General features: G+C 43.0%; 1 protein-coding gene across 1 annotated transcript in view; it reads right to left on the bottom strand.

Annotated features, from left to right (window-relative positions):
- The window catches only part of FRMD3 (FERM domain containing 3), a 273,161-nt gene that overhangs the window by 111,903 nt on the left and 136,110 nt on the right, over nucleotides 1–25,148 (bottom strand). Inside the window, 3 exon segments of the mRNA XM_005868284.2 lie at nucleotides 1,189–1,286; nucleotides 5,931–6,009; nucleotides 22,194–22,236. Coding sequence (XP_005868346.2) covers nucleotides 1,189–1,286; nucleotides 5,931–6,009; nucleotides 22,194–22,236 — 220 coding nt within the window.

Here is a 25,148-nt window from a genome sequence, read left to right as displayed (position 1 = left end):
TTATTGATTTTTTACAGAGAGGAAGGGAGAGAGATAGTTAGAAACATCGATGAGAGAGAAACATTGATCAGCTGCCTCCTGCACATCTCCTACTGGGGATGTGCCCGCAACCCAGGGACATGCCCTTGACCGGAATCGAACCTGGGACCTTTCAGTCCGCAGGCCGACGCTCTATCCACTGAGCCAAACCGGTTTCGGCCTGACTTTAAATGTGACTATCCCCACGGGTGTCAACACCTCTGCCAAAATCTGCTGAGCATCACTAGTTTGCCCCCCGGGGAAGGGGAGCATCAGCACAGACGCATCCTTTAGAATTCCCAGAGGGCACACACCTCACAAGATCATTTCCCAGCACAGAGCACCCCTCAGGGACAGCTCTGCCTATCACAACCTCGGGAGAAGGATAGGTCTCTCTCTCCAACTGTGTATGGAGCTTGGAATTGTGATCAGCAGATGACTGTCAGGATCCACGTATTGTTCCAGTCCCTTTATAAGGGTGACATGCTCACTCGGTCCCTGTCTCTCTCCCCTCCCTCCCTTCCCTTCTCAGATAAACATGTCATTAGCATTCATGCTACAAATGGCTGGATCACCTGAGTCCTTCTGAACATCCCCTGCCACCAGCTGCCTCCCGACTGGCCCAGGGGAACAGAACACCTGAGTCATACAATAGACTGTGGGCCTGGCCTCCCCTCACCACCCTACGTGGCTGGAGAAGCTGAAGAATTAGATACAGTGTACGTGTACCCATATGAATGAATGAATACATACATACATATATGTATATATGTTCTGACATTTCACTCCAATGTTTGAATTTACATCTACCTTCCTGGACACAGTTTCTCCTCAGTGTACCCATTCAGCCCTTCAGCGGGTGGTCAGCACTTGGCACTCTGAGCATAGAACACCCACAATCCTTCAGGGCTTCTCATCAAGTCCCACATTCTGAGCTCTGCCATGGGCCTTGAGGACCCTTTGTTTTTGCAGAGGCCCCTGTGACCACCATAGCCCAGCCTTCCACCAGACCCTGCTGGCTTGAGAGGAAAGATAACCAGGGGCTCTGGTGCCAAGTACCCAGCCCTGCCTGGACTCAAACCATGGACACCAGCAGGACAGGCACGGGGGGGGAGGGGCGGTGAGGGGGACCTCTGTGCAGCCGAATCTCTATAGTCCAGTTCAACTTACCTTGAATGATGCATGCACCCAGGTAGGCAGCATCTGAGAAGGAGCAGAGTAGTCGACCGTGGAAAATATCTCTCTTAATTTGCAGGTACAAAAGGTACCTGCAATACAAAGGAAAGAGTCCCCCTAAGTGTCAGTGATTGCTCATGTTCTATCCACCTGTATCAGCAGCACCCTCCGCAGCTCCAGGAGTGGCTGAGACATGCCTGCCCCTTGGGGGGCCAGCGCAGAAAACGGAGGGGCCCTCGGAATCCAGAGAACAGCCCAGTATCTGTGGCAGCTTCCAAAGCTGGGGGGGCTGGCCCTTTTCCAAGAGACATGAGAAGGACCAAGGAAAGCCAGAGGGCCAGCAGCCACTGTTCCTGGCAGGAGGTCCCACAGGGTGACACCCACCGGCACATGCTTCCCACGTTCTGTGTGAAAGTCAGGAAATGGATGAACTCAGTACACGGGAACCGGTCTCCAGGACACAGACTCAACAGCAATCAATCTCAAGATGACTTTGTTATGAGTCCAGAAAGCAAATTAATTCATAACTGGAGCTGTCACCTATTTAGTGTCCTCTCCCCTCTGCAGGGACAGCAAACTCAGATGCCTGCAGAGCCAGGCAAACCTGATAAGGACTGAAAGGAGCTGGCATAAGGGGGCCAGGGAAGCAGAATGGAGAGCGCTGGCCCCATGAAGGGGTCAGCCGCCACACAGTTCCAGCCTGATGCTACTGCATAGAAAACGGGCCAAATGCATCCAGCTTTTCAGGAAATCAGGAGATGGATTTAGAAATTGTGAACCAAAGGGGCTCCCTTGGCAAGCATGACAACTCAGTAACTGAAAGTGACCACACGAGGTGTTCCGATCATAAGAAATTCCTAACTGAACGGGTTATGGGGGAGATCACATTCCAAGGCCTATGTGGTAAATTAGGCTCTACCTTGATCCATTGTTTTTGCGCATCTAGAATAACATACTTAAAATGTCAGAGTGATCTCTTCTCCAGAACTCCAGAGGTAAACACTGGTGAGGGGTGAAACAAGGCCAACATTCCTCATTATTCTCTTTACCCACATACCTCTGTAAATTATGTAGGCTAAAGGTGAACTGTCCTGCACCCACCATGTAAAGGAAACATGTATCCCTCCGTTTTACTTTTTATCCATCCTAGAGATTTCCCTGCTTTGCTTCCTTCTGCCTCCTCCATCTGCAACCGTTGGATTTCATGCAAACCTTTCCTATGTCTTCTCCTTTGATTCTAGTGTATAAAATAAACTGCTATTCCCCGGGGGCATTATCTCATTCCCTTGAGGAGACATTGCGTCTGGGACTAGCCCTCAAAACCATGGCTCATCATACACTCTTTAGACCTTCCTTTAGGTTTAGAATTTCTTTCACTGAAAAAGTAAAACCCTTTGAATTTTAAACGTTGCAACAAATTCTGTTTTTAAAATTACTGGGGCACCAAACAGAAAAAAAAAATACACTTGTGCCCAATTCAGCCAGGGGAGAGGGACACACCAGCATTATTCAGAGTAGCTAAAAAGTGGGAAAACCCAATGCCCATCAACTGATGAAAAGGTAAACGACACGAGAATGCAATGGGATATGATTCAACCACATAAGGAATGAAGTACTGATTCATGCACAACAGGGATGAACCTTGGAAATATGACACTAAGTGCAAAGAAGCCAGTCACAGAATACTACATATTATGATTCTATTTATATGAAATGTCTTGAATAGGCAAATCTTTAGAGGCAGAAAGTGGATTAGTGGCTGCCAGGGAATGACTGCTGGGCTATGGGGTTTCCTACTGGGGTGATAAAAATACTCTGGAATTAGATTGTGGTGATGGTGGCACAAGGTTGTGATCATATCAAACCCATTTAAGTGTACACTGTAATATTTGCCAAAAGAAATGAATACTTTTGAAAATCCAAATTGCCTTAGAATAGTGATTCTCAAATGTTGACATATTGCAGGGCTATGAAAATAAAGACTGCTGGGTCCCAGTTCCCAGGTGATGCTGCTGGTGTGAGACCTCACTCCGCAAGGTCGCAAAGTACTAGAAATTGATCAAATCTTTCCTCTTTTAAAAAAGAAGGTGGACTACCAGGGCAACTGCCATAAGTTTCTTTTCTACCTGCTAAACGTATGCATTGAACAGAAAGCATTCCTTGCCACTTTGTGTGATAAGTTTAGCGTAAAAAAGAGTTTCCAATAACTATTTCCTGATGAATGAGAGGTCTGGGTTCTAATCCTGTAAATTAGGAATCCAGTTGGACAAAAGCTTCCCGAGAAAGGAAAAATCAGCTTTCACAACATCGGAGCCTGGGTGCTGACTCCTATCTGTCATCTCCAGAGATAATCATGGATTACTGTGGATTCGACATAATCCACTGAGCCTTCAAAATGGCTTCAGGCTCAGGTGCTCATTGTTTAAATACAATAACCACTAAAATAATAATGATGATGCCTCTTCCTTTAGCATCACATCTGCAGAATGAAAGGATTATGCACCCAAAGGATCTGGTCCTCTATTATTGTGCCACCATTAATGACATTGCTTCTCTCCCTGGCCTGAATTTAAACATGGTTCTGACTAAAACATTAAAACCAATATACTTTGATGATATCTAATCGTATACAGCATTTACCAAAAAAAAGATGACAGCATAAATGGAGAGTTAGAGAATGAAAAATGATTTCAAAAATCTTTTGTGTGAGTATTTGTGTGGTTTTCCTCTTTTAAATCTGCCCTTTTCCCCAATGTTTCTTTACCCCTAAGCATGGTCATAAATGTGATCTTAACTTCTCCTATATTAAATTCATCTTAAATTTTAGATTAATCTTACAATAAAATAATTTCTCAAACAAGAAAACCTAAACTCTTTCAAGATAGGGTTTAAACCATAAGCGCCTGGGCATTGCACAGTTTTTAGATTCATTTTGAATACTAAGGACCATAATGACTAAGAAAAGCTCATCTCCACTGCTCAAGGACTGAGCATCATCTTAATTTCCTTCAGAGACATAAAAATGTTCACAATTTTCCATTACTCAGACTTTAGCTGTTCAAGCAAATGCCTGTGAATGCTAGCAAATTTAATTGAGAGGGATTTAACTCAAGTTATTAGCTAAAACTTTATTCTCTTTTACTTTCAAACAGGACTTTTCTCAACCACAAAAGATCTATTGTTAATTTCTATTATGACACTATCAATTTTTGTCCTCCACACAAGATTATAGAGAACATAAATGACAAAAGTGAGCCATTTGGGCCCCTGGTGGTTCTTCCTGATTATACTGTTAGCACCCCCCTGAGAGCCCAGAGAGCAGGACAAGCCTCTCTCTCTCTCTCCCTCTCTCTCTCTCTCTCTCTCTCTCTCTCTCTCTCTCTCTCAGCTCAGAAGCTCCTGTTCCCTGGGCTATAGAAAGAGTGGGAACTGAAGAACTTACCAAATAAATGAATAAATTTTTGAGCCATGAGCAGGCAAAATATGGCATGAGTCCATTTACATGAAATGTCTAGAACAGGTAAATCCATAGAGACAGCAAGTAGATTAGTGGTTCCCAGGGGCTGGAAGAGAGGAGACTGAGTATTGGCTGCTAGTAGGTACAGTGTTTCCTTTGGGGTGGTGAGAAAATGTCCTGGAACTCTCCAGTGGTGATGGTTGCCTAACATTGTGAATGTGCTTAATGCCAATGAATTGTACACTTTGAAATGGTGAAATTCATTTGTTATATGAATTTTACCTCAATTAAAAAAAAACACACACACACACAGCAGGTCAGATTGCAAAATCCGAACCACCACTTATAATGTCCATTACCTATGTATTTCTCCTCTCTACACCTGTCCCTGCCCCCGCCCCCAAGCACAACCCTCCCTGAATGACTGTGTCCTAGTTCATAATAGAGAAGAACCCATCTGCGCCCTCAGTGCCACTATGGTCAAGCTCTACCAGACATTCGCCGGTAATGAGAAAGCTAAATATCCAAGAACCCAGCACATCCCCTGCAAATGAGGATCAGCAAAGGGCACTTGTTTCTCAGTTGCATTCGTACCTGCGGAGGTTATTTTGAGAGATAATTATGCAGAGTGATTTCTGCGGTCACCAAATCAGAGCCTCATCAAGAACTTAACACAGAATGGCTCTTCCCCCTCCACTGAATAGGCCCCTCTGGGACCTGAGCAGCTGTACTGGCCCAGGCTGTTCACGGAAGCAAAACCCCCAGAATGTGGCCTCAGCACCGGGGAGGCCTGAGAATCGGAATATTCAGAGAGTTGGGCTGAGAAGAGTCTACAAGGAGAGGGAAGCTGGCCCCAACGTCAGTCATTTAGTGAGCGGAATGCAGGATGACAAACAGTCCGTTCTATCAAGTGGTCTCTTCCCTCCCAGAAAAGCTGAGATCCAGAAGATAGGCCCTCGGGGCTTCACTCACTATGAATTTGCCCATATCCTAAAGACCGTCATCTTCTATCTATTTTTAGCACCCTACTGTCAGATGTTTGCAGGGAGTACCTCCTCCTTATAACCGCTGCTTTTCTGTGCACTTAATTACACTCCCCATGACAAGTGTTTGAAAAATCCTGAGACAATTAAGTGCAAGAGAAACATTCCAAGCCAGGATGCCGAGCTGAGCGCCCACATTGTTGGCACCTCCAGCCTGGAAGACTCGGAGGACCTGGATGGTTTGTAGGAGGCCAGGGGGGGAGGGTTATGTTAAACATAAAACAAATGAAAAATACCTTGTGAGCTCTTCTTTAATCTTCAGGGGTTCATGTGGGTAGAATTTCACTCTAAAGCACATGGTGTATGGTGGATGAGCTGAAACATCATAAAAAAAAAAAAGGCATGAGAAAAGCAGCAAAACACCATGGACTCAAACATTCATAGGAAAGTCAGCCGTGAGGCCTTGCAGCCCAGCCTGGGGATGGGGTAGGGGAGAGGGTGATTTTCTGGATGAAGCAGGTATCATACCCAAGAAAACAAGGCCATAGTGACAACCAAACTCAAAACTCCACAGGATGCCCAAACCGAATGCAGGGGTGGTCATAGATGTGATCTTAACTTCTCCCGTAGCACTCTAGTCCCTAGCACATCTTTCTGCTTCACAGCGCCCCTCCCCTCCTTCATTCTCTCTGGGTCAAAGCTTCAGAGAACATTTCTGACTCTCCCCACACCCTTGTGAGAAATTGCCCATAAGCACTGCTCAGGTTTTTGGCCAAGCCTGTGAGGTAGAAAGATGTCACTGCACATGACTAGTTTTCCCAAAGCGATGGTGCCTTTGAAATAAAACTGAGATTTTTAAAATGGAATCAGCCATGCACAGATCCTTCTTAGTATATTTTTCATAATAGTTTAGTGTTATCTATCTATGAGGCAGTCGCTTGTATGAAAATACTTTTTTAACTTCCTGATTTGTCTGAATCAAGATAAGTACTAAGCAGACTGAAATTCTGGTTGATATCCATGATTCTGGAATGTTCTAATTGCATTAAATACCCAGAACTCAATGACCAGCGAAGGGGATTCTATGGAATTTCTGATACTTTTAATTATAAGACCACCGTTGACTGGCAATGTTAACCTAATAAATACACACAAGTACAGTAAGATGCATGTGATGGTTAGTATTTCTATTTCTGCAGATCTGACATTCCCACTCATGTCTCGCTTTTGTCTCAGAGTGGCTACTTGGCATCAGCTCTGAGTCTACATCAATGAAATAGCATCCATTCTCCCCCAAATCCTCTCATTATAAGCAGGGGTTAAATCAACAACCAACTCTACAATGTCTGGGGCTCTTCTGTATGCAGGCAAATTCTTTATGTAGAAAGGACTATTAGCATCAAATATGAATGTATAATGAAGATAGTTTAAAAGGGAAAATAAATCTTAAAAATAATTAGAAAGAAAGCATCTGCCAGACAGGAATACAGCAGTATCTTTCTGGCTATCTCAGCAGAGAGAAACAAATTAAAAATATACACACACATTGCCCTGGCCAGTATGCTAAATGGTTAGAGCACTGGCCTGCACACCAAAGGGTCACAGGTTCAATTCCCAGTCAAGGGCATGTACCTGGGTTGCAGGTTCAATACCTGGCCCTGGTTGGGGCATGTGCAAGAGACAACCCATTGATGTGTCTCTCTCACATCTATGGATTTTTTTTCTCTCTCACCCCTCTCTCCCTTCCACTCTTTCTAAAAATCAATGGGAAAAATATCCTCAGGTGAGGTTTAATAAAATACACACACACACATGCACACACACTTATGTTAGAGCTCTCCATTCAATGTTCTCCTTCCCCACTGGGAACTAGCAAACTTCTGAGTTGGGTGCTCCTAACGCAACCCTGTGTTCCCTAGATTTAAGAAAGGAAACATTTTCTGGAACATGAGGAGAAAATGAGCACCTCCTATACAGCAACAAAACAAAGAAGAAAATACAACTGATTCTTAAATCATTCATCTTTCATGATATCTAGAAATTCTGTTTTGACTTAAAATATTTTATCTTTACACATTCCCAAGATTTCTTTTAAACTGTTTAAACAATCACTCTAAAGCAGTGGTTCTCAATCTGTGGGTCTCGACCCCTTTGGCGGTCGAACGACCCTTTCACAGGGGTTGCCTAAGACCATCTTGCATATCAGATATTTACATTACGATTCATAACAGTAGCAACATTACAGTTATGAAGTAGCAACCAAAATAATTTTATGGTTGGGTCACAACATGAGGAACTGTATTTAAAGGGCCAGAAGATTGAGAACCACTGCTCTAAAGAATTAAAACTAATGATTATTTTATTATAAAACCCATGGATTGTCCTTAACAGAAAGATCAAGAGTTTTTATAAGAACAACAGAGCAAAAAATGGAAATAACTAAGAAAGTTTTCTCCTTCCTTCCTTTCATTAAAGTCCTCAAAATTAATCCATGATTAAGCCCAACCAATGAAGATGATGGATGGATGGATGGATGGATGGATGGATGGATGGATGGTGATGGATAGATAAGCCAACCCCTTTCACTTTCCGTCACTCAGGTCCCCACCCACCTCAAACTCTCCACCACTGTTAATAACTTCATCTACATTCTCCCACCCCTTTTACACCTTCGCCCAAATATATGCGAACATGATTACATATGTGAGAGTTTTTTTTATAATTTAGTCTCACAAAACAAGATCATACTACAGATGTTTCTCTTGCTTTTCTCACTTAATTCTATGTTTTCCCCTCCCCTCCAGGATGGTAGATATAGATCTATAATAACTGCATAATCACACTATGGAGAGACCAGAATTTACTCCACTACTTCCACTCTTCTCTTTTATCATCATTCAGGTTATTTCCATATTTTTTCAATTCAAACAATATATACACATATATATATTTATAAAAAGATATATGTATATTTTTTATATTTTTACATATTTAAAGTGTTATATCCTATATAATAAAAGGCTAATATGCAAATCAACCAAACAACAGAATGACCAGTCGCTATGACACACACAGACAACCAGGGGGCAGACGTTTAATGCAGGAGCTGCACCCTGGTAGTCAGTGCGCTCCCACAGGGGGAGCATAGCTCAGCCAAAAGCCGGGCTCCAGTGGAGGTGGTGGGAGCAGCAGGCGGACATCCCCAGAGGGGTCCTGAACTGTGAGAGGGCACAGGCTGGGCCCGGGGTCTCTAGTATATTTTTAAAAGAACATATTCACAGGGGTTTATGTATTTATATAATCGTGCACATATCATTAAATACTTGTATTTTTATTTCTATAACACAGCCTCCCAAAATTTGAACTGTTGAGTCAGCAGATATGGGAAAATATCTTAGAGAAAGCAGAAAAATGAAAGCGAACTTAAGGTAAATTGGGGAAAGTAGGACCACAGAAGACCTAGGGATTGGGCCTGCCCTCTGCCACCCAGGAGCAGGCCTAAGCCAGCAGGTCGTTATCTCCTGAGGGGTCCCAGACGGCAAGAGGGCACAGGCCGGGCTGAGGGGCCCCCCCCCCCCCCGAGTGCACAACTTTTTGTGCACGGGGCCTCTAGTATATTTATAAAAGAACATATGCACAAGGGTATATTTATATAATTGTGCACATATCATTAAATACTTGTATTTTTATTTCTATAACACAACCTCCCAAAATTTGAACTGTTGAGTCAGCGGATATGGGAAAATATCTTAGAGAAAGCAGAAAAATGAAAGCGAACTTAAGGTAAATTGGGGAAAGTAGGACCACAGAAGATGGTACCATACTAGAGCTGTCATTCTTTTCTCCTACCTAGTCAGCATATCTGTTTATCATGCCCTGGGCTGGCTTTCATAGTTATCTGAGTTCATTAGATACAAATCAGGACTCACACTCATTCCAAGGGATCAGCTGGGAGGCTCACAGGCAGCACCCCAGGCAACCATCTTTGAGAACCCCTGATGGCAGTAAGTCCTTCCACCCAGTCATCCTCGTTCCAGGACCTAAAGCTCCACATGGTCTAATGTTTCTCCTACACACAGAGCCCTTCCATCATTTGAAGAGAGTGCTATGGTCCTTCCGAGTCTTCTCTAAAATAAACAGCCCCCGTTCTTTTAACTGTTCCTCAGATGAAGTAGTTTTGAATGACCTGGGTTTATTCCTGTCTACTCTGTGTTTCCTGGAGCATGGGGTCCCAGGGGTTGCCACATCTGCTCAGGTGAGGGGACCATCACCAGCATCACTTTGAACATAATTGTTGCTTCCCCCAAGCAGCCTCATCTCAATATTAATTCACTCTGAGTTTACAATAGACATTCTTAAATCTTTTCATATATGCTGTTGCTAAGTCATACATAAAAAGTCACTAAGTTCCTGACCTCTCCCTCCATTCTCTAGGACAGTGATGGCAAACCTATGACACGCGTATCAGAGGTGACACGCAAACTCATTTTTTGGTTGATTTTTCTTTGTTAAATGGCATTTAAATATATAAAATAAATATCAAAAATATAAGTCTTTGTTTTATTATGGTTGCAAATATCAAAAAATTTCTATATGTGACACGGCACCAGAGTTAAGTTAGGGTTTTTCAAAATGCTGACATGCCGAGCTCAAAAGGTTCGCCATCACTGGTCTAGGATGTGATGGTAGCAGATAGTAATACAAGGTACTAGTGATACACTCACAGGCACAGGCCACACTATTTAAATGTGAGCTTTTGTTTTGTGGGGACCAACACTCCTATCTGAAGACGAGAAGGAAAGTGGGGGTGGGAAATGGGAGGGAGGGGATGGAAAAGACCAAATTCAATTCAACAACTCCACAGCTGAAAAACATTTTACTCAGCTATGTAAGTGCCAAAAATTAGAATACCGCCGAGTAGCAAAGAAGGAAAAAATCCACTTAAAAATGCCAGGAGCACATAATTGCACAGAGAATGGCAGGGGTTCTTCCTAACAGCCCTCCCTTACCTGCCAGCCAGGGCTGAGGAGGCCAAGTGTCTCCATAGGGCAGCTCAGGGGCCCTGTTCTGCATCAGCAGATCCTGGGGTATAATCATTTGGGTAGTTTGTTACCAGTGAGAACACAGGGAGAAGAACAGACATTTGTAAAGCAGAGACAGGCTTTCTCATCTGCACTTTGAGAACTTGCCCAGAAATGGGGGTGGGGATGCCAAAGGATTAGGTGAACAGACTCCCAGGCAAAAATGAAAAAAAATAAAAAACTTTCTATTATTAACCAACAAACATCCTCAAGTCTTTGTAGAAACAATTAGGACATTTTTTGCAAATAAAATATTACTTAGCAGCTTTTATTAAATGTGGAGGTCTTCCCCCAATCACTGTAAATAACTATAGACAAAAACCAATTTCAGAAATAGACATATAAAATCACAATCTCTCTCATATACATTCTGGCCAACAGCTATGACAAATGTCCCCGAACTCCTTTAAACAGTAGTTGAAACATAGAGCCTGGGGCTCTGGCAGATGTTAGGCAATTCCTATACCTGGAATCTCAATCTCTCTCTCTCTCTCTCTCTCTCTCTCTCTCTCTCTCTCTCTCGGTCCTCCCTCATCTGGAACTCTATTTAAAAAAAAAAGTGACCCATTTGTCAGGCTTTCAGACTCTGCAGAAACACTGCAAAGGGTCTGGTGTTGCAGAAGAGGACCACGAACACCCTGCAAAGAAGCTAACTTTCCAAAGGACCCCAAGTAGGCATCAGGGCTCCTGGCTTTTTACCGACAACTGACACCTTTTGATTCCTCACTGAATGAACGGTGTCCCTCCCATGCCTTTCTGGGGACTTCAGCATGAGAAACGAGGAACACACCACCATGTCTTCACTGATGAAACTGCTCAGGCATACAAACTCTTTCTGCACATGTGCAAAAGGACACTTGGACAACAAAAGGACAGACACTCCTCACTCATTCAATGACCTGTAGCTCTTGGGATGTGTTCAAATGAACCAGCCACAGAGAACTGCTCTCATAAGGACTGCTCTCCCACTTGGAAATGATTGTCATCGTTCAGCGACAACTGCTACTATCATCGGCATCAACAGCAGTAATAATCCCCCATCACTCTTTTACTGAATGACAACCAACAGCCTCCAAGATGCTGCTGGCACTGTGTTGCCTCTACTTTCAAAGCAGAAATGGTTTTTTAAAAATTGTATTTAATTCATCCACCTCCTGTTATGGTTCTGTCTTATGCTTTAGTCACACACACAGCTCACCATGCGCCCACACGTGCGGGCGCTGAGTGAAGTCACCCTCTAAGAACTCCCTGGGGGTGGGGGGGACACTGGCATGCTGAGCAGCTGCCTCACTGATTCTTATTCTCCGAGTGCTGTGCCTGCCTCTGCTGTTCAGGAAAAGCTCTAACAGGGACTCTGCTGTCCAACACGCCTAATCTCAAGTTCACCATTTGGACAAATTGCTGTGGCCAAACAGAAATTCTCTGCTTCCATTTCCTCATCTGTAAAATGAGGATAATGATGGAACCAAGGACCCAGAGTAGGAACCAGCAAAGTGTCTCTGTAAGGAGCCTTAAGGACATTACGCTAAGTGAAATAAGTCAGAGAGAGACAAATACAGTATGAACTCACATAGCTCGCTTAAATCTCACTCAAAACAAATAAACAAGCTCATAGATACAGAAAACAGATTGGTGGTTGCCAGAGGCAGGAGTGGGGTAGGCAAATTGGGTGAAGGGGGCCGAAAGGTAAAAACTTCCAGTTACAAAATAAATAAGTCATGGGAACGTAATGTAATGCAAGCACAGTGGCTACAGTTAACAATACTGTATTGCACATTTGAAAGTTGCTAAGAGAATAGATCTTAAAAGTTTTCATCACAAGAAAAATATTGTGTAACTATGTATGGTATGGATGTTAACTAGACTTATTGTAAAGATCATCTAATATATGCAAATATCAATTCACCATGTTGTACACATAAAACTAATATGTTATATGTGAATTATATCTCAAATAAAATTTTTAAAGAAAATTAATAGGTGCAAGATGCTACATTAAGGTGTTTGCTTTAAAATAAGGAGGTAGAAATAGGACTAGAGAATGTGATTTGATTCCAGTGGATTTTCTCTCCACAAAGATGTAAACAATTTATAACAACAGAATGATTTGACCAAGAAAGAAACAGCTAGAAGATGCAAGGACTGTCCCCTAGAGCAAGCATGTCAAACTCAACAGTCCGCGGGCCACATGACTCATTTATTTGGCCTGTGTTAGCCTTTGAGTTTGTTAGTCTTTAGTAAACTATAACTATATATAACATGTGAGACCCTTGCTTTCCTCTAACCCACTCTCTTCCCCAGGAGTAACCACAGTTACTTCACATTTTAGCAGCCCTTCTTCGAGGCACTCTTAGATTCATGCTTGCCCTAGAGATTTCAGAGGGAGTATGGCTCTGCTGACACCTTGATTTCAAACCTTTAGCCTCCAGAACTGTGAGAGAACACATTTCAATTCTTTCAGCCCCCACCCCGATGGCAGCCTTAGGAAACGAATATACTCAGCAAGGGGAATGATTGGAAGAACAGAGTTGGGAGTCAGGCATCCAAACTGGCCTCAGGAACATGGGACCTGTGGCTTTTCTCCTGGTCCTTACACCAGAGCAAAACCTATGCTCCTGGTACTCTCTGTGCGACAGAAGACATGTTCGCATGGACAAAATCACTCAGCTCCACAGTTAAGAAATGCCACGTAAACATGAAGCTCCACAAATATTACCATCAGAGACAGGAATTACAGGCTTCGGGGAAGATCCATCATAACTTGAAGGAGGGAACACTACAGACATCAGCCAGCAATGTGACTCAACGTTGCTCTATGGCCAAGGGGAGCCATGACATCATGCAGAGGGTGGAGGTCCTAGCCACCCTGATTTGCGCACCGAAGCCATTTCCAAGCACCCCTATGCCTTCAGGGTGCTTGGTAACTAGAGCAGGAAGGTCTTAAGCTCCCTGCTGGGCTAGTCAGGCACCAGCCAGGATTAAGCAGAGAGCCTCTTTGGATGAGTAAGCGGCTTTCTCTCATCTAGGTCTCTGTGTTTACAGCACGTGCTTGATGCATAATGCACTCTGATTCCTTTTTTTCCTTTCCTCTTTCTTTCTTCCTTGATTTTTGCATAAAACCTTCTCTCCTTTTGTATTCTCTTTTTTATTACCAAGTAATATATGAAAATATTCTCATTGTAAAATACCTGAGTAAACTATAACTATATATAACATGTGAAACCCTTGCTTTCCTCTAACCCACTTTCTTCCCCAGGAGTAACCACAGTTACTACACATTTTAGCAGCCCTTCTTCTAGGCACTCTTAGATTCATATAAAGTTTATTCTATATAATAAAGGCTAATATGCAAATACAGCGAACAGAGGAACAACCAGAGCAACTGAACAACCAGTCACTATGACGTGTGCGGAACATGGTGGGCGTCGGCTGCGGCAGGATGGTGGAGCAGGTGAGCGGGGGTGCCAGACCAAGGCAGGGTGTCGGTCACTGTCATCGAGGCAAGCCTCTGGTGGTTACTGAAAATTCTTTGCTCCCACGCGCCGCAGTCCTGCTCGGCTCTCGCACCTGCTATCAGTGCCAGCCCCACTCGCACCCGCAGCCAGCGCCCAGCGCCAGTCCCGATCGCTTGGCACCATCAGCAGGTACAAGTAGCGACTGCCGGCCCCGATTGTGCCTATGGGCTTCTCCACCTCCCCCTGCTCCTGAGGGGCAATAGGGGCAGCAGCCACCACTCACACCCGCTTCTGGCACTGGCCCCAATCGCACCACGCCATCAGCGTGTGTGAGCAGGGCTGGCACCATCAGCACGTGGGAGTGGCAGCAGTGGGACCGGGGGCCATGGCAGGAAGGGCCAGGCGGGGGCATGGAGGATGGGCCGAGACCCACCCCTGTGCCCACCACAGCCTCACGGCCCACAGTTCCTTTCAAAGTGCACAAATTCATGCACTGAGCCCCTAGTCTATAATAATAAAAGCATAATATGCTAATTAGATTGACTTCCTTCTGGACGAAGCCGGGGCTGCAGCCACGGGATCGAGGAAGCCGCCATGGCTGTGAGAGGGGGATCCGGGCATCCACCCCGGCTGCAAAGGCCTACTCTTGCACACATTTTGTGCATCAGGCCTCTAGTTTTCATATAAATGGAGCATCCCACATGTGGTGGTTTTACTTGTTTTTAACTCTATGATATATTTAATAAATCTTTCAGTGCCAGAAATAAACATCTGCCTCGTTCCTTTTGATGACCACATTTATTCCACATAATTTATTTAGCTTTACCAAAATTGCAGGGCTTTTTATTGCTTCCAGTTCTCAATGTTATGAGCAATGTTGCAATGGACATCCTTGCAAAATATATACCTGTGCTGGAATAAATTTTTCTTTAGACAGATTCATAGATATTGCCTTGTTGGATCAAGAGATAGAGGCCTTTTTAATCTTGAAGGATACAGCCAAATTTCCCTCTCAAATGGCTTTACCCATTTACGCACTTCCGCTAGCGGGGCCACTCTCATCCTCATCAACTGGATATTATCAGTGTTTACAATTTTCTCAGTATGATAAACAAACATCTTGTTTCATGTGCACATTCCTTGTTACTAATGATACTGAGCATCTGTTTAAAAATAAATGGCTAACAAACACATATTCCTCCTATGTGTATTTTCACATTTCTCTATTGAGTTGTTTATCTTTGGATTCATAGCATCACACTTAATATATACTACATATTGCTACCTGTTATATATTTAATAAATGCTCTTCCCATTATTTTGCTTGTATTTTAACTTGTTTATAATTCATTTTATAGTCATTAATTCAACAAATATCTACTGAAAATCTACTCTGTACAGTGAACAAACCAAATATTCTGGTATAAAAGTTTTAAGTTTTACACAGATTTGTTAGCATTTTGCTTTGTTGCTTCTGGATTTTAGTTTTTCCTTGGGAAGTCATGCACTACTCCACAATTATGAAAAGTACTCCTAAATTTTTACCTAAAATTTCCATGGGTTGTTAAATATATTGGGCTTTTGAATTCATCTGGAATTAATCTTATGTATGGTATGAGGTATGTCCTTAGCTTTTTCCTCCAGTGGAAAAAATGTCCAAAGTCATGCCTTGAATAATCTACCTTCCTGTCTCTGATATGAATTACAATCTTTGTTATAACCATATTCTCAAATAATGACTGAATTTGGAATTCTTTTTGTTGTTCCACTGATTTTTTTTCCTATTTATGGGTCTATCTTAATTACTGTGTATGTCTATCGCCAGGTCTCTTTTAATTATAATAGTAACTCATAGGCCTTCATTTGCTATCTAATAGAACCAGAATCCTATTGTTCTTTTTTTTTTTTTTTACTTTTTTATTGATTTCAGAGAGGAAGGGAGAGAGATAAACAGAAAAATCAATGAAGAGAGAGAATCATTCATCAGCTGCCTCCTGAATGCCCCCTTCTGGGAATTGAGCCCGCAACACAAGCACATGCCCTGACTGAGAATCTAACCTTGGCCTCCTGGTTCATAGGTCAACACTCAACCACTGAGCCACACCGGCCGGCCCTATCATTCTTTACATAAAAGGTGGAGCAAAAGTATGCCCACAGTTGTTCATATGAAAAATACAATAATTAATAAATAATAATACAAGAATATACTGTTTTGTGTACTCACAACTTAAACCTACTTTTGCTCTATCCTGTATTTATTGTGGCTGGTCTTTGAACGTTTTCTTTTGCCAATGAGCCTTAAAATCAGTTTGTTACATGCCATAAAGAACCTCACTAAAATTTTGATTTGAAATTTATTCAATGTATGTGTTAATTTGTGAAGAATTGACTAATCATATTAACCAGAAACATGAGAAGTCTCCATTTATCAAGCTCTTTTTTATCTGTGTTACCGTAACTCCACAGTAAAATCTCATAGTTTTATTTGTATAGATCTTGAACATTTCTTGTTATGTTTATTTACAATAAATTTGTTTTTACTTGTTATTGCTGTTGTAAATAATAGCACTTCTTCCCATTATCATTGATAAACAAGTTACTGCCTAAGAAAGCTATTGCTTTAGAATATTAACCTAGTATCCAAGGACAAAAGCCACTATTAGTTGCGGGTAAGGGTTGGGGAAGGAAGGCAAGCGGAGAGCTTGGAGAGATCCAGAGAAGACGACACCAAGTTACAGATGCTATGAGGAGCTCTGAGAAAGAATCCAGCCTCACTCAGCACTCTAGACTTGGTTGAACAGAGTCAGGGGGTCGGGGGAGCAAGACAAAGAAGTCTCAGAATCCAGTGAGGAGACCTGGAGTGGGGACCACAAGAGGGCATCACCTACAGACTGCAGGACAGACCATGGCAGGAGCCACAGGCCTCAACAGCACAGGCCAGTGCGCACTCAAAGGCCAGCGAGACTAGTTACATCCAGAAAGGATGAGTGGGGAGAGAGGCCCACAACCAAAGACCAAACCACAGGAGCTGCACCAGGGGAAGACTCAGAAGACTGTGCCCTCACTGCCAGGATGGTACATAAGTTTCCCTGCCTCCTGATGCCACTCTGGGGGTGCGGAAGGAGGAAGAGCTCACCATAAAAATAAGTTGGACCAACGGCATATTTCACAGATCTAGAACGAACTCTCCAAAAATTCATCTGGAATAAAAAAAGACCCCAAATAGCTGCAGCGATCTTGAGAAAGAACAAAGTAGGTGGGATCTCAATACCAGATATCAAGCTATATTACAAAGCCACTGTTCTCAAAACTGTCTGGTACTGGCACAAGAACAGACATATAGATCAATGGAATAGAATAGAGAGCCCAGAAATCGGCCCGAACCAATATGCTCAATTAATATTTGACAAAGGAGGCAAGAACATACAATGGAGCCAAGATAGTCTCTTCAATAAATGGTGTTGGGAAAATTGGACAGATATATGCAAGAAAATGAAACTAGACCACCAACTTACACCATACACAAGAATAAACTCAAAATGGATAAAGGACTTAAATGTACGACAGGAAACCATAAAAATTCTAGAAGAATCCAAAGGCAACAAAATCTCAGACATATGCCAAAGCAATTTCTTCACTGATACAGCTCCTAGGGCACTTGAAACTAAAGAGAAAATGAACAAATGGGACTACATCAAAATAAAAAGCTTCTGCACAGCAAAAGAAACCATCAACAAAACAACAAGAAAACCCACTGCATGGGAAAACATATTTGCCAACGTCATATCTGATAAGGGCCTAATCTCCAAAATTTATAGGGAACTCATACAACTTAACAAAAAGAAGATAAACAATCCAATCAAAAAATGGGCAAAGGATCTAAATAGACACCTTTCAAAAGAGGACATTCAGAAAGCCAAGAGACATATGAAAACATGCTCAAAGTCACTAATCATCCGAGAGATGCAAATCAAAACAACAATGAGGTACCATCTCACACCTGTCAGAATGGCTATCATCAACAAATCAACAAACGACAAGTGCTGGAGAGGATGTGGAGAAAAAGGAACACTTGTGCACTGCTGGTGGGAATGCAGACTGGTGCAGCCACTATGGAAGACAGTATGGAGTTTCCTCAAAAAACTGGAAATGGAACTCCCATTTGACCCTGTGATCCCACTTCTAGGAATATATCCCAAGAAACCAGAAACACCAATCAGAAAGGATATGTGCACCCATATGTTCATAGCAGCACAATTCACCATAGCTAAGATCTGGAAACAGCCTAAGTGCCCATCAGTAGATGAATGGATTAGAAAACTGTGGTACATCTACACGATGGAATACTATGCTGCTGTAAAAAAGAAGGAACTCTTACCATTTGCAACAGCATGGATGGAACTGGAGAGCATTATGCTAAGTGAAATAAGCCAGTCAATGAAGGAAAAATACCACATGATCTCACACATTCATGGATAATAGAGACCATTATAAACTTTTGAACAATAATAGATACAGAGGCAGAGCTGCCTCAAACAGATTGTCAAACTGCAGCGGGAAGGCTGGGGAGGGTTGGGGGGCAGGAGGGAAGGGGGTAAGAGATCAACCGAAGGACTTGTATGCATGCATATAAGCATAACCAATGGACATAAGACACTGGGGGGTAGGGGAGGCCAGGGGATTGTCAAGGGTGGGGGGAAAAAGGAGACATATGTAATACCCTTTGTAATACTTTAAGCAATAAAAAATAAAATAAATAAATATTGTTAATTAATAAGAGAAAAACATAAGTTGGATTATATCTATTTTCAACAATATTTGGGGGAAACAAGCACTCCCATATAACATTAGTGGGAGTAAATTATTGTAAGCTGTTTGGATGGATATTGATCAGTAAGGAAATGTAAAATGTCTATACCTTTCAATCCAACAATTCCACTTCTAGGAGTTTCTAGTACAGATGTCCCAGATGCAAGGGTGTACATTCAAGCATGTTTATTACTGCACAGTTTATAACAGCAAAAGACTAGAAACAACTTTGATGTCCATTAATAAATAAGTTACATACATGCATACAATAAACTATCAGAAAACCATTTTTTAAATGAAGCCAATCATCTATCTGATATTCAAAAATATGTAAAAAATATTAAGAAAACACCTGGCCGGTGTTGCTTAGTGGTTGAGTGTCAACCTATGAACCAGGAGGTCACAATTCAATTCTATCAGGGCACATGCCCAAGTTGCAGGCTCAATCAATAATAGGAGGCGTGCAGGGGAAGCCAATCAATGATTCTCATCAATGATGAGAATCTTTCCCTCTTCCGTCCTCTCTGAAATAAAAAATATATTATTTAAGCCCTAGCCGGTTTGGCTCAGTGGATAGAACGTTGGCCAATGGACTGAAGGGTCCCGGGTTCAATTCCAGTCAAGGGCACATGCTCAAGTTGCAGGCTTAATCCCCAGTGGGGGCGTGCAGGACACAGCTGATCAATGATTCTCTCTCATCATTGATGTTTCTATCTCTCCCTCTCCCTTCCTCTCTGAAATCAATAAAAATACTTTTTTTTTAAAGAAAACAAGGTGAAGAATAATATAGATTTTATCTTGTTTTTGTTGATAAAGGCCTTTCACATGTTGGGGGAGCTTATATAACAAAAAAATTCCTAGAGGGATATATAAAATACTGGTAACAACAGTTATTTATTGGGGTGATGTAATGGGGAGGAGAAAGAAAATATGGTTTTCACTTTAAACTTTTCTGAACTGTTGGGAAAAAACCACGAGCATGATATTATTAAAAGTGGTTTTTTAAAACACTAGTAAGAAATAAGAGTAATGCCTCTGCAAAGTGTGTGCTAACCAAGACGGCTGAACCTCTGCCAGCCTGTGGGAACACCCACGGAGGGATCTTCATCAGGTCAGGGCAAAGGACCTGAAAGTCGGGCATCACGCTAGTGAGGGAGAGGAATGGGAGAAACCGTTCTTCCAAAGAACTGTGCCCTCGCTGCCTACTCAGAGTATAAGGGCATGCCCACACCCAAGCTGGAAGCTGTCTGGGTTCTGCAACAAGATCCTTTTGATAAATTCATGAATGAGTCTCAGGAGTTGGACCCAGTTTCTCTGAGTTAACATTTTATAAGCCCTAATTTTTTTCTAATTTACATTAAAGTTCACGTTCCAGGACATATGGATAAGAGCACAGAAATTCTTAATATAACAGACAACAACAACCACAACAAAACCAGATTTGTAATCTTGAGAAAATGACACAAAGTTTCTTCACTCATGTCCTTAATACAACAGAGGACTGGGTGATGAGTGAGAAGACCTTTGCCGGTTCCTAGAAGCAGTGAGCCACTGCGTCAGGCTTACATGCTGAATTTTACACAACTCTTTTTCCAGAACCAGATGCCACTCATCATTAGATTGGCACTGGTCAGTAGTCATACGTTAATCTTTATACCACTTTTATAAAACACTATGAGTTTTCAGTTGTTTGTTCAGATTTACTAATGGCAGAGACAAAGCTCTTTAGCAGCAAATTCTTCACAAGTTTTAAATGTTTTCTTCTATTAACTGTTGAAATGCATCTTACTTTAGAGACAGATTTATACTTCAAAATTGTGTGCAGCCTAAGGAACATATTTCATGACATTTAAGAACCAAAGTCAAAGAACCACTTACTATAAGTACATTTTCCTGGGAAATTGTCTAAATATTTTAAACTATGTAAACAAAAATATCAAAACTTGTAGTTAAGGGATAAAAGCTAGGCATTGGTTATTTTTTTCTCAGACATGTTTGTTCATTCTCATTATCCTGCGAGTCATTCTCTACAGAGCTTCCTGGTATCTCTGTCCTGCTACTTCTTATCAGATGCTTGTCCCAATTCTCTTCCAGCCTCACCCCACAGCCTGACCTCTCTGGAACTCACACGCTCACTGCTGTCCATTTTCATCTCACACATCTTTCCTGCCATCTCCCGGCAGCGCCCATTGCTCACAACAGTCATGGTTGTTAGCTGTCTGGCTGTCTTTCCTGCACTGGCCAGATAGTTTGCTCTTCAGAGATAGGAGAGGGGAGGGGGGACAAAGGGAAGGGAGAGAGAGGGAGGGGGAAAAAGAGAACTAGGAATAAATATGTTGGTTGCCAGAGTGCCATCCACATTCCGTCTCTTCCTTCTCCCACTCAAAACCCTGTCCAGATTAATTTCTTCATATTTGGAAAAAGAAAAGAATCCCCCGAGTGACATAATATGTGATCTCCAATGAGAAGCTGATTGATCGCCTACGTTTCAGGGCCGTGGGAAAGTTGGCACGGAGGGTAAATGGATTTCAGGGCCGGCAATGAATCTGTGAGGTGCATTTCAGAAGCTCTCCTCCAAACCATAAATAAAAGCAGGGTGACTGCAGCCTGGCAGGGGGGACCAGACAAAACTCCATGCCCACCCAGGACCACTAGTCAATACCCTCGTCACAACGCCTCAGAGAGAGGTTTTCCAAAGGGACTTCTCCAAGAGCTCATCAGGGGAAAAAATAAAAATATTTAAAAGGGCAGGTCAAAACACCAGAGCTTGCAAACAATTACTCAGAAAAAATATATATTTATCTTATAGAGTTTGAGGGTGGAAAAGAACAACACACTCTTCAGTAAAGAGACAGCAAGATTTTAGTTTCAAAATATGCCCCCAAGACTGCATCTCCCACCCTGAACCATTTACTAGCAACCCCACAACCAGAAGGAACCAGGCACCTGGTGACTATGTATAACACATATTTAACCATCTAATCCAATTCCCGTGTGAATATGGAACATGAGGGTAAGCTGGTGGAGAGGGAGAGACACGAAGGCCAGCAAATAAGAGAGAGGCCACACAGCTCTCACTGGGAGAGAGAAGCCCCGCCCACCCACAGATGTTCAACTAAAGCAGTTTCTTCCCTGGCAGGAAAAACTCTGTGGAGAAACAGAATCTGTCTTTGGACACTTTATAGCAAAGGTGAACCCACAGGTTGACACTTACATTTCATTTGCTTGAAGATGGACTTGTTAGGTTCAAGCCAGTGCTGGGGAGAAAAAAACAGAGATTGCGGGTCAAATGGCTGGACCATATGATGCATACTTAATAACTAAAAGGAATTTAATAAAGATACTCTTTTTCTAAAGTACAGCCTTGGTTCCTATAGATATTCCTCAGGGTTCCACTTCTGAAGATCCACATGAACAATTCAGCAACAATAATACCATAGGCAAGGGTATAAACTGCAGAGAATTAACACTTGCTGAGCAGTGTTTGAGTCAGACAGTTGCTAGGGGAGAAGGACAAGAGAGCGAACATGCACCTAAATGGGATGTTCTCGTGGCTCTAGTTGAATCCTCAGTGATCCTTTGAGCTCCATTGCTCTAGGAAAACCAGAGACAACTAAAGACTTGGACATCATTGACCTCAGAGTCACAATCCAAGACAGCATCAGCACCCTGCCCACCCCTCCTTCCCCGAGGCAGCCTCCTCCCAGGTTAACAGTGGGTCAAGCCAGCATCAGCCCCGTCATTCACAGAGCCGATTCTTACTTTGGAGTAGGGAGGAGAAAATGATTTTTAATATCTCATTTAAGAGGCCTGAGGTCATCATGAAGGAAAAATCAGCTCCCTCACAAAACAAAGGAGCTCAAAGACTTGGGCAGGCGTCTGAAGCAGACTTCTTGCTGGCCCCAGCGGCCAGCTCTCTCTACACCATGTGCGACGGTCACTTCAACATGTTGAGATCTGGGAAGTTTTTGATATCACATGATGTCCCTGAAGCCACTTAGGGAATTTCAGGAAGCATCACTTTATACACCTACTAGAGGGAACGGAGACCCTTCTCACACACTGTGAGGAAGGAGGTCTCCTGGCCCCACAAACAACGTCAGTGAGGGAGATTTTCATATGCTGTGTTGACAGCCCAGAGCCCCTACCCTGGCCTCCCATTGCAGCGAGAGTGTTTAAAGCACTGCTTTTCAAATAGATTGCAACCATCAAAGGGTCATAAAAATCAATAGAACTATGTCTTACATCTTGACAGTGGTTTGGGCTATACAGGAACAGCTTTTGTCAAATCTCAGAGAGTATAAGTTTAAGATTTGTGTATTTCCTTGTATGTAAGGAAATTGAACCCTACTTAATGATACGTATGCTGAAGTATTTAAAGGAAGTACACTACTGTCTATAATTTATTTTTAAATCCATCCAAAATTTATAAAGAACTCTAAAAACTCATCAATGAGAAATTAAACAACACAATTATAAAATAACTAGGGGCCCTGTGCACAAAAATTTGTGCACTGGGGAGGGGGTTCCCTCAGCCCAGCTTGCCCCCTATCACATACTGGGAGCCCTAGGGGATGTCCTACTACCTGCTCCCTGCTCCCTTGGGGAGTGGGCCTAAGCCACAGTCTGGCCACCCTTTGTGGGAGTCGACCGGGCTGATCAGGGGAAGGCACCAGCCCCATCACCGCACTGTTGCAGCCACTGCAAGTCAACAATTGCTGGCTGGCTCCGCCCTGGTTCCCCGCCTCTGCCGCCATCAACAATTGTTGGCTGGCTCCTCCCTGGCCCAGGCCTAAAGCCTCTGCTGGAGGCTTTAGGTCTGGGCCGGGGCACCCCCAGCTCCCACCGCGAAAGATCGCTGGCTGGCTCCTCCCCACCCAAGCCTAAAGCCTCAGGCCGAGGTTTTAGGCCTGGGCCGGGGCACCCCCAGCTCCCGCCGCAGCCGATCGCTGGCTGGCTCCTCCCCGGCCTAGGCCTAAAGCCTCAGTCTGTGGCTTGGAGCCGACATATGCAAATTAGCCGCCATCTTGGTTGTCAGTTAATTTGCATATACTCACTGATTAGCCAATGAAAAGGGTAGCGGTCGTACGCTAATTACCATGTTTCTCTTTTATTAGTGTAGATAATTTATAAAGACAATAAGGGGGTTGCCACTGGGTATCCACCAAGAGGTCTGGGAGTCCCCACTATAGGTCCCCCCGACCCTGTTTGATACAGGAGAGGAAAGGGGATACTTATCATCAGTTGAGTGCTTACACCTCTCTCTCACTGTGTCATCCAGAAGCCTCAAGGTTCTGTATTATCACTATTGCTTGATGTAATACAAAACGATAAGGTTTAACAAGAGATAGCATTTGCTAAGTGCTTACTAAGTGCCAGGTACTCTTCTAAGAGTCTCCATGGACCATCACTACCTCTCCATTTACAGATGAGAAATCTGGGGCTCAGGAGTTAAACAACTTGCCTAAGGTCACCCAGCGAATAACGGGAGGGCAGCGTGCAGTGGAATTCCAGAGCGAGGCCCTCGGCCTTGGCTGTGCAGCCTCCCGATGGATCAGTTCACTCTAAAATGTATCATTCTCCACAATGAACATTCTCTCTTTCACCAAGAACTGAAAAATTTAGTGGTCAAATCAGGAGTTTCCAATCCAGAGTATGAGAGCTCTGTGGCCTTCAAAAACAAGAATAGTGCTCTGGCCGATGTTGTCTGGTGGTTAGCGTGCCAGCCGGAGCACCAAAGGGCTGTGGGTTCAATTCCTGGTCAAGGGCATGTACCTGGTTTGAAGGTTCAATCCCTAGCCCCGGTCGAAGCAGGAAGCAACCAATCTATGTGTCTCTTTCACATCAATGAATCTCTCTCACTTTCCCCTTCCCTCCTCTAATAATCTATGGGAAAAAATATCCTCAGGTGAGGATGAACAAACAAAAAAAGAATGGGTGTCTTTTCATAAAGACTAACAGAAAACCACCATTTCCTCCTGATACACTGCACAAGCTAAAATAGCAAGTTTCGTTGCATACGGCCAAAATTATATCAACTTTTAGAAACCCTGGTTATCTTCTTTTTTTCCCCAATTTTTTTATTGTGGCAAAATATACATAACCATTGTAAACATTTTAAAGTGTGCAATTTAGTGGCATTAAATGCATTCATAATGGTGTGCTACCA

Source organism: Myotis brandtii, unplaced genomic scaffold (assembly GCF_000412655.1).
Source record: "Myotis brandtii unplaced genomic scaffold, ASM41265v1 scaffold266, whole genome shotgun sequence".
NCBI lineage: Eukaryota > Metazoa > Chordata > Mammalia > Chiroptera > Vespertilionidae > Myotis > Myotis brandtii.
This window is presented reverse-complemented; position numbering and strand designations above follow the sequence as displayed.